At 67.8% G+C, this 9,606-nt stretch overlaps 2 protein-coding genes across 2 annotated transcripts in view; one reads left to right on the forward strand and one right to left on the reverse strand.

Annotated features, from left to right (window-relative positions):
* SSBP4 (single stranded DNA binding protein 4) overlaps window positions 1–2,678 on the forward strand; it is a 10,353-nt gene extending 7,675 nt beyond the window's left edge. Inside the window, exons 6-14 of the mRNA XM_075077691.1 lie at window positions 239–546; window positions 692–737; window positions 866–901; window positions 1,005–1,059; window positions 1,176–1,246; window positions 1,336–1,414; window positions 1,660–1,688; window positions 2,169–2,270; window positions 2,535–2,678. Of these exons, the coding sequence (XP_074933792.1) occupies window positions 239–546; window positions 692–737; window positions 866–901; window positions 1,005–1,059; window positions 1,176–1,246; window positions 1,336–1,414; window positions 1,660–1,688; window positions 2,169–2,270; window positions 2,535–2,564 (756 nt within the window). The 3' untranslated portion in view covers window positions 2,565–2,678. The remainder of the gene's footprint in view (window positions 1–238; window positions 547–691; window positions 738–865; window positions 902–1,004; window positions 1,060–1,175; window positions 1,247–1,335; window positions 1,415–1,659; window positions 1,689–2,168; window positions 2,271–2,534) is intronic.
* Window positions 2,679–3,881: 1,203 nt separating this feature from the next.
* Window positions 3,882–8,524, reverse strand: ISYNA1 (inositol-3-phosphate synthase 1). The gene is made up of 11 exons (XM_075076822.1): window positions 8,396–8,524; window positions 7,379–7,503; window positions 7,131–7,292; window positions 6,778–6,907; window positions 6,510–6,703; window positions 6,280–6,429; window positions 5,985–6,200; window positions 5,733–5,897; window positions 5,542–5,655; window positions 5,237–5,454; window positions 3,882–4,438 (listed from the first exon to the last, which is right to left on the reverse strand). Exons 2-11 carry the CDS (start codon window positions 7,490–7,492, stop codon window positions 4,222–4,224), a joined length of 1,680 nt encoding a protein of 559 aa, XP_074932923.1. The 5' UTR covers window positions 7,493–7,503; window positions 8,396–8,524; the 3' UTR covers window positions 3,882–4,221.
* Between the last annotated feature and the right edge of the window lie 1,082 nt (window positions 8,525–9,606).

Below are 9,606 nucleotides of genomic sequence, written 5' to 3' on the forward strand. Positions count from 1 at the left end.
GACCGGGACAGGGATGGGGAAGTACAGAGACAGGGATGGGGACATGGGTGGGGTTGGGGATGTGAATAGGGACAGGGATACAGGGATGGGATGGGGATGGGGTTGGGGAGGCAGGGATGGGGACAGGGACTGGGATAGGGATGGGGCAGGAGGCAGGGCTGGGGATGGGACTGGGGTGGGTCGTTGGGTTGGGGACAGGGAGATATGGAGATGGGGGTAGGGAGGGATTTGGAGGCAGGGATACGGGGATGGGGATGGGTTTGGGAACAGGGAGGCATGGATGGAGACGGGGATGGGTTTGGGGCTGGGGCTGGGTACAGGATTGGGTACAGGGATACAGGGCTGGGAATTGGATTTGGAAGAGGGAGATGTGGCTGGGGATGGGGCTGGGGATGAGGACAGGGAGACAGTGATGGGGTGGGGATGGGGACAGGGACAGAGCACCCCGTTCCCTGCTGACTCCCTGCTCTCCCTGCAGACCTACGGCAGTGGGATGCGGCCCCCCCCCAGCTCGCTGGCCGGCCCTGGCATGCCCGCCATGAACATGTAAGGCTCCCAGCCCCTACTCTGCACCCCACACCCCCCCTGCCCGCGCCCCAGAGCTGGGCAGGGGGAGCCGGGTGGCCGCATGGGGTGGGGGGGACCCAGGGACCAGCAGGACCCCGCCTCACCTCTCCCCGTTGCCTTGCAGGGGCCCCGGCGGCCGCGGGCCCTGGCCAAACCCCAACGCCAACTCCGTAAGTTGGGGGTGGGGAAGTACCTGGGTGGGGCCGGGGCCATGGGGGTGCTGGCTTTGTGCCCCCAAAGCTGACCCCATGCCCCTCCCTCTATGCTGACCCCCGCCCCCCCCGTCTGTCCCCCCCAGATTGCCTACTCCTCCTCGTCCCCTGGGAACTATGTGGTGAGTATTGGGGTGCACTCAGGGGCATGGGGGGGGGCTGTGCTGGAGGCAAACCCACTGTGGCCCCCCCCCAACCTGCCTCCGTTTTCTTCCCCCCACCCAGGGCCCTCCTGGGGGCGTTGGCCCCCCCGGCACCCCCATCCTGCCCAGCCCCGGAGGTGAGTGTCTGCAGGGATATGACGAGGCACAGGCATGGGGGACATTGATGGGGGGGGGAGGGATTTGGGGTGCCATGCTCACCCCCCGCCCCCCATGTCATTCCCCCCCTCCCCAGACTCCACTAACTCCAGTGAGAACATGTACACCATGATGAACCCCATTGGGCCCGCGGGGAACCGGCCGAACGTGAGTGATAGATACGGGGGGGACGGGGATTTGGGGGGCGGGGGGGTCCCACATTGCTCACACCCCACCCCTCACCCTTCCCTTTCCAGTTCCCGATGGGGCCCGGACCCGAGGGGCCCATGGGTGGCATGAGCACGATGGAGCCGCATCACATGAACGGATCCTTAGGTGGGTACCCCTCCCCTGGTCGGGGGGGTGTCTCCATGCCCCCCCCGGGACGTGGTGGTGGTCCCCAGCCCTGCTGCGGCCCCATCCTGTGGTCCATGAGCTCCATCTGTGGCGGCCGGGCTCCGTGCAGGCCCCTGCCGCGGCTGGGCGGGGAGGGGGCGGCGGGGTGGTGGCATGGGGCGGGGGGGGGGTGGGGGGGCACGGAGTGGGGGGGGGTCGCTAATGCGCTGCTGTTGTCCTTGCAGGCTCCGGGGACATGGATGGGCTGCCAAAGGTGAGTGTGGGGGCCTTGAAACCCCGTGTACTGGGACCCTCCACCCCATGCACTGGGACCACTGTCCACGGGCAGACCCTGTACTGCTGGGACCCCATTTACTGGGGGGGGGACAGACACCCCCCCACACCCTCCATGCACCAGGACAACCGTGCACTGGGACGCCCCCCCCACTATGTACTGGGACCCCCATTTATTGGTGCCCCCCCCTATGCACTGGGTCCCCCATTTATTGGGACACCCCCACCCCCACCCACCCCCCCCCTCCATGCACCAGGACCCCATGCACTGGGACGCCCCCCCACTATGTACTGGGACCCCCATTTATTGGGGCCCCCCCCATGTACTGGGATGCCCCTCCATGTACTGGGACCCCATTTATTGGTGCCCCCCCCCATTCACTGGGAACCCCCATGTACCGGGACCCTGCACCATTCAACGCCCCCTCCCCAACACTAACGTTCTTCTCCCCCTCCCCAGAGCTCCCCCAGTAACCTGGGGGCCCTGAGCAACCCCCCCGGCACCCCGCGGGACGACGCCGAGCTGAGCAGCAATTTCTTAAACCCCTTCCAAAGCGACAGCGTAAGGGACCCGGCGGGGACCCCCGGGGACCCCCGGGGGGGCAGGCGGCGAGGGCGGGGGGCCCGGGGCGGGCGCGGCAGCCGGGGACGGGGGGGGACAACGACAAGGTCCCCGTGGCGGAACCCCCCCATGGCAGCGGGGGGCTCGCCTTGGCCGAGCGGCCGGGAGGCGTGAGGTGGGCGGGGTGGGGGGGCAGCGGTGTGTGCCCCCCCCCTCCGGCCCCCCCCCACCCCGCTAACCCTCTGGTGTCTCCGCTCTCTCTAGTACTCGCCCAGCATGACAATGAGCGTGTGAGCCCAGCGCCGAGGCCGCCGACAGCCAGACGCCCACACACACCAGAGAAAAAAAAATTAATAATAATTACCAACCCCCCCCCCAGCCCCCCCAAACACTAAACAAAAAAAAAAAAGTGGGAAAAAAAAAATAATTAGAAATAAGTCATGCGACTTATTTACTGCCCCCCCACCCCCCCACCCACCCACCCACAACCCCGGGGTAGGGACCACCCCAGTGCTGGGACCCCCCCCACTACACCACAGACCCCCACCCTGGGGTGGGGGGGGTCGAGGGGCTCTTGTGGGGGGTGTTTTGTTCCCCCAGGGTGGTGCCAGCCCCCTCCCCAGGCACGGGAAGGGGGATTTTTGGGGGGGTTCACAGCACTGTGCCCCCCCCCCATGGCATGCTGCCCAGCTGGGGCACGTGCACTTAATTGCACTTAGCTGCAATGCTAATGAGCAGTGCCCCCCCCTCCACTGTCTGGGAAGGTGTGACCCCCTCCCAGTTCTCCCAGTACCCTCCCTGCTGGGCACCCCCCCATCTCATGGGGGGGGGGCCCGTAGCCAATCCCCAGCCCTGCAAAAGCCCCGGGGTGGGGGCTTACCACCAGCACAGCCCCCCCAATATGGGTGCAGCCCCCCCAAGCCAGGGGCACCCCAGGCTGTGCTGGGGGAGGGGGGCTCAAGCCATACCCCCCCCCCATAGAGCACCCCCCCCCCAACAGCGCTCTATAGGGCAGGCCCCAGTGCAGAGAGCAGCCCCCCCTGGCAGCGAGCCGGCCCCCGGGGGGGGGTTCCCCGGCCCCCAGCCCCGTCTGCGTGCTCAGCCAGCACTGTGATCCCCGGCCCCCCCCCCCCGAGCGCCAGACCGGGGCCCCCCGCCCCCCCCAGGGACCACTTGTAAAACTTTAATATGAAGGAATTTTTTTTTGTGTGGTTTTTTTTTTTTTTTCTGATTTTTTTTTCTCCTCTTTTATAACAGAAAGGACCTCAAACCCCCACACACCCCCCCAACCCAAACTGCCGCCGCGCACCCCCACTCCCTCCCCTGTACAGCCCCGCGCCGGGGGGGCCCCATCATGCCCCCCGCTGAGGTGGGGGGGCAGCCCCCAGCCCCTGTAGGGGTAGCACCCGCCATAGGCATAGTCGTTCTGTGTAGGGACCCCCCCCCTCCATTTCTAATCCCCAGCGCCTTTAGAGCCCCTGTTGCTTATCAAAACAAAATGGGGGGCCCCCCCCCAAAAAAAAAAAAAACAACAAAAAAAGAAAAAATATTTAAAAAAAAAAAAAGCCAAAAAAACCCCCCAAACCAACAAAAAAACCAAACCACCCACCCCGCATCAATAAATGTAATTTGATTTTTTTTCAGAAGGCGCCGGCATTCGGCTCTCGCTTCGCCCGGGGCTGGGGGGGGGGGGGGGGGGGGGGGCCGGGGGGCCCTAGGAACCAGGCTAGATGGGGGTGGGGGGGGACGACACGATGAGCTCCGGCTTTATTGGCGGGTACAAAGCTTCACAGTTTTGAGCTGGTGTCAGAGCCGGGCAGCAGCGAGCGCTTTGGGGCGGGGGGGGGCGGGGGGCACAGGTTGTGGACACACACCACACCACCCCCACCCCAAATTCAGCCCCCCCACCCCCCCCAAAAAGCTGATATGAACTACAAAGAGGCACCCGCCATTAGTCGGCCCCGTCGACGTGGAGGGGGGTCCGGGGAGGTCCTGGCCGCGGGGTGCCGGAGCAGGGGTGCCCGTTGAGCGTGGCGGCCGCCGGCACCTTCTTGGGGGTGAGGGGGCAGGCGGCCCCCCCAGGGCAGGCGCGCTTCGGGCTGGGCACCGGCCGCTGCATCTTGTGCTCCAGCAGCATGTGGTTCTGGGGGGGCAGCCCCAGGCAGGCCCTGGGGGGGAGGGAAAAAAGAGGCGGGGGTGTTCACGGATGGGCACCCCAGTACTGGGGAAGGGGGATGTGATGGCACCAGGCACCCAGTGTTGGGGACACCGCGCACTGGGACCTTTTGGCACTGGGCAACCTGGGCATTGGGCACTGGGACCCACTGGTATTGGGACCGATGGCTGCTGGGACCCACTGGTGCTGGGACCCACAAGCATTGGGCACTGGGACCCATCACATTGGGCACCAGGACCCACTGGTGTTGGGCACCCCCCTGGGCATCAGGTACTGGGACCCACTGGTGTAGGGCCCCTGGGCATCGGGCACCCTGGGCGTTAGGGACCAGGGTCTGTGGGTGTCGGACACCCTGGGCATTGGGACCCACTCGTATTGGGTACCCCAGGCACTAGGGACCCACCCGCACTGGGACCTGCTGGTGCTGGGCATCTCCAGGTGCCACCAGCAGTGACCTCCCCAGGCACTGGGACCAGCACCTTTGGGCCTCACGCGCCAGGACGCAATGGCACTGGGACCCTTGGGTGGCACGGGCACTGAGCATCAGGACCACCCACCAGCATTGGGCACCCCAGGCCTTGGGCACCAGGACCTACTGGATTTGGACACCCCATGCATGGGTGCTGGGCACCCACAGGCACTGGGATCCACAGGAATTGAGCACTGGGACCAACTGGGCGTTGGCACGTGGGGTATCAAGCACCGGGACCTCCTGCAAGCCTTGAGTGCCACCACGGGCACCAGGGTGGGTGGGAGCTGGCACCCACGAGCACGGGGACCCCCGGGGTACCTCAGGATGTTCTCGATGCAGCTGCGCTGGCGGAAGAGGGCGTTGACGACAGGGGTGCCCTCGGGCACCAGCGGGGCCTTGCAGAGGAAGGCGACGATGGAGAGGATGCTGTGGAAGCCCTGGAACTCGGGGTCGGCCTCGGTGCAGAAGGTGATGCGCTGGCACAGCTCCGTGAGGATGACCAGGTCCAGGATGATGGGGCTGGCCAGCAGCGAGTCCTGCGGGCACCGAGGGGCAAGTGGGGATGAGCCACCCCCTGGGGACGCACCACCCCGCCCCGGGGCCACCCAGTCCGTCCCACCCACCTCGCACGTGTTGTGGATGACGATGGTGTTGGTGCCGCCCATCATGATCTCCGACGTGTACTCGTCCAGCGCACGCTTGCTGTCCCCCACGTAGGGCACGTACTTGATCACCACCTGCGAAGCGACGTCCCGTCACCTCCCCATCACCCCGGTCGTCATCGTGTGGCCCCCCCACCAGGCCCCCAACTCACGCAGTGGTCAGGCTTGTCCTGGGGGCCGTAGAGGATGGGGTTGGCCTGGACCACGTCATCCACCACGTTGCTCTTGGAGATCTCCTTGGAGCGAAACTGCTGCGGGGCCGAGAGGTTCTTCCCGTCGTTGTTCCCCAGGTGGTTGTAGCTCACGATGGACTTGGTCTGGGCAGGGGGTGTGGGCAGGTCACCCCCCTGCCTCTGCCCCCCATCACAGGCAGGTCCCCGCCGTGCCACCCCGTCCCCATGTACCTTGAGTCCAGCGCCCACCAAGAAGTCCACCAGCACCGACTTGAGCTTGGTCTGACCCGACTTGAAGTCGTCGCCACAGATGAAGACGCGGCGCTGGGCGGCCAGCTCCACCGCCCCCGGCACGAAGGTGTTCTGCGGGGAGCCGTTGATGTAGGCGCAGCCCTCCAGGATGCTGGCCACAGCGAAGAGCGTGGACGGGGACACCTCCAGGCCTTGCTGTGGGGACACGGGGCGGCTCAGCACTAGCAGGGCAGTGTTGTCACCCCCTCCCTTGTCCTCTCCCCCGTCCCCTGACCTCAATGGCCCGCAGCAGGTTGTCGGCAGTGTCGTTGAGCCCCGGCATGACGTCGCAGAAGCGCTCCGTGTTGGCCGTCCAGAGGACAATGACTTTGTCCACTCCGCTGGTCTCCTTGAAGTCCCGGATGTCCCTGCGGATCTGCTCCACCTGGGATGCCACCGAGGAGGACACATCAGCACGGTGGCATCCCCTCCATCACCCGTGTCCCACCACCGTCCCACCAGGACCTGCTCAGCCATGGACCCGTGGAGGACGTTGTCCGCCCGCTCCTCCTGGTTGGCGGCGATGAACTCGGGGATGTAGATGGAGGGTCGGGGCTTCATCTTCTCCAGGTGGGGCCAGAGCTGCTCCTGCAGCGGCCAGTCCAGCACCTCTGCCCGCCGCATGGCCTCCGCCAGGTTCAACGAGGAGATGTCCCAGCCTGGGGGACCAGCGGTGACCAAGCACTCAGGGTCCCCCACCCCATCATGGGGTCCCCCCGCAAGCCCCACCTACCATCGAAGACGATGTCATTGGGATGCACCATGGGCAGCAGGTCACGGAAAGGCACGTAGACGTCGCCGGTGGGGCTGGTGCCCAGGCAGACAGTGGAGGCTTGGAGCAGGGAGCCATAGTAGTTGGCTTTCTGGGATGGAGAACATGAGGATAAGCCACTGGCACGGGGGGATCCCCAGCACCCCCAAACCGTGGAGCCGGGGATGCAGACCACCTCTGCAGGGGCAGGGAGGAGCTCGGGGGGCAGGGCCCAGAGTCAGACAGGAGCAGCTGAGCTCCGTGGGGATCATGCTCCGATGAGGATCCCTGCGGGACACCCAGGACCTCACTGGGGTCCCGCCGGGGACACCCACCTTGCGTCCCGTCTTGGTCATCCAGGACAGCCCCAGCTTGTTGGCCAGCACGGCCGCCGTCACCGTCGTGCCGTTGTTACCCCCCCAGCCCACCAGCATCACCCCCAGGCGGGGGACCTGCCGCCCTGTCCGGAAGGTGAAGCGGGTCGAGCATGGCCGCACCTGCGGGACAGAGACAGGGGACACGTGGGGACGAGTAGAGCCACCGCCGAGCCCCCCAGGCAGCCCCCTGCCCCCCCTGCCCGTACCTTGGTGACACCGTTCTCCTTGCAGACGTGCACGGTGCTGTACGTGTACTTGGCCTCAATGAAGTCCTTGCTGTACGTGACGTCGGGGCTCTCCACAAGGAATGTCTCTGCCATTGTTCCCGGAGCTGGAATAGGAGGAAATGGGTGTCAGCCCCGCAGGCCTGGCACGCCGGGTCCCCCCACCCCGGGTCCCCCCTCCCCGGTCCCCCCACCCTGCCGGGACGCGGCTCTGGCACCGGCTCGCTGCCAGGCTGTGCCGCCGGTGGGGACCCTTGGCTCTCTGCCCCGCGGCCTCCCAGTGCGGCAGCGGCGGTGAGGCTGCCACCGTGGCCCCTTCCCATGCGCACCCCGGCACCAGCCACTGGCCCCAGGACAGGCAGGGAGCAGGGGGAGGGTGATCGCCCCCAATCCTGGGCTCCCCTGGCCCCAGCACCTCACTGAGACCCCGACGAGCCGGGAGGGTGCACGGTCCCCGTCCTGCTCGGTCCCTGTGGTTCCCTCCCCGGGGGTGGCAGTGGGCACGGGAGAGCATGGGGAGCTAGGGATGGTCCCAGGGGACATGGGGACAGGGGCTGTCCGGGCACCCTGGGGTGGCAGAGGGGACACGGGTTGTCCCTGCACTCTAGGGAGGCAGAGGGTGCAGGGGACATGGGGACAAGGGCTGTCCCTGCTCCCAAAGGGGGCAGAGGGTGCAGGGGACATGGGGACAAGGGCTGTCCCTGCTCCCAGGGGTGACAGAGGGCGCAGGGGACATGGGGACAAGGGCTGTCCCTGCTCCCAGGGGTGACAGAGGGCGCAGGGGACATGGGGACAAGGGCTGTCCCTGCTCCCAGGCTGCACGGGATTTGGGGGCATGGGCTGCTCCCGCTCCCGGGGGTGCCGGGGGACACGGGCTGCCGCCCCGGCGTGTCCGAGGGCACGGGGGGACACACACCAGCCCGGGGCCGCCCCCGCTCCCCGGGACCGAAGACGAAAACCCCTTCCCGGGCCGCTCCCGCTCTCCCCGCGGGCACTCACCGGGCCGGGCCGCGCCGAGGCGCGCTGGAGGCGGCGGTGCCGGTGCCGGTGCCGGTGCTGCCCCGCGGGGGATGATGCGATCGCCGCCGCCGCCGCCCCGGCTCCCGCCGCTTAATCGACTCCCAGGACCCGCCCCCCCCCGGCCCCGCCCCCCCCAACCGGCCCCCGCTCGACCTCCCCCCCCCCCGCACGTGCCCCGCCGCCCCCCCGGACCCCCCTCCCCCCGGTCCCCCCTTCCCGGTCCCGGCCCCGCGGCAGGTGCGGGGCGGCCCCGGGCCCCGCCGCCGGCTCTTACCGGGGCGGGGGGGGGCAGCGGGAGGCGAAGGCGGAGGGGAGCGGCCGCTGACCCGGGAAGGGGAAGTGGCGCCGGGGCCGGGGCCCGGGACGGGGCCGGGGGTCCCGCCGCCGCCTTCCGGCTATTGAGTGCCCCGGGCCGGCGGCTTCCTGCGCTGCCGGGGCTCCGCGCCTTCCCACGGGCCCCGTCCCACCGCGCCGCTCCCACGGTGCTGCCAGCCCTGCCCCGGCACCGGTGTCCTGCAGCCCCCGGCACCCTGCTGCCCCCAGCACCCTGCTGCCCCCAGCACCAGCACCCCAGAGCCCCCAGCACCAGCATCCCAGAGCCCCTGCACCCCGAGCTCCCAGCACCCTGCTACCCCTGCCACCCCAGAGCCCCTGGCACCAGCACCCCAGAGCCCCCAGCACCCCAGCATCCCACTGTCTCCAGAGCCCCTGGCATCCTAGAGCCCCCAGCACCCTGCTGCCCCTGGCACCCCAGAGTGCCGGCACTGGCACCCCAGAGCTCCTGGTGCCCCACTGTCCCCACAGCCCTTGGCACCCCAGAGCCCCCAGCACCCTCCAGCCCCTGGTGTGGGCACCCAGAAGACTATGGCACCAGCATACTCACACCCTGCAGCCCCCAGCATGGGCACCCCAAAGGTCGTGGCACAGGCACCCTGTACCCCCTTACATGGGCACCCCAGAGCCCCTGGCATCAGCACCCTGCAGCCCCAAGTATGGGCACCCAAAAAGTCATGGCATCAGCATCCTGGCACCCTGATCCCCCAGTATGGGTACCCCAAAGGTCATGGCACCACCACCCTGCAGCACCAGCACCTCAGCATCCTGCAGCCCCCAGAATGGGCACCCCAAAAGTCGTGGCACCAGCACCCTGTGGCCCTTTACGCGGGCACCCCAGAGCCCCCAGCATGGGC

This window comes from Phalacrocorax aristotelis, chromosome W, assembly GCF_949628215.1.
Source record: "Phalacrocorax aristotelis chromosome W, bGulAri2.1, whole genome shotgun sequence".
Lineage (NCBI taxonomy): Eukaryota > Metazoa > Chordata > Aves > Suliformes > Phalacrocoracidae > Phalacrocorax > Phalacrocorax aristotelis.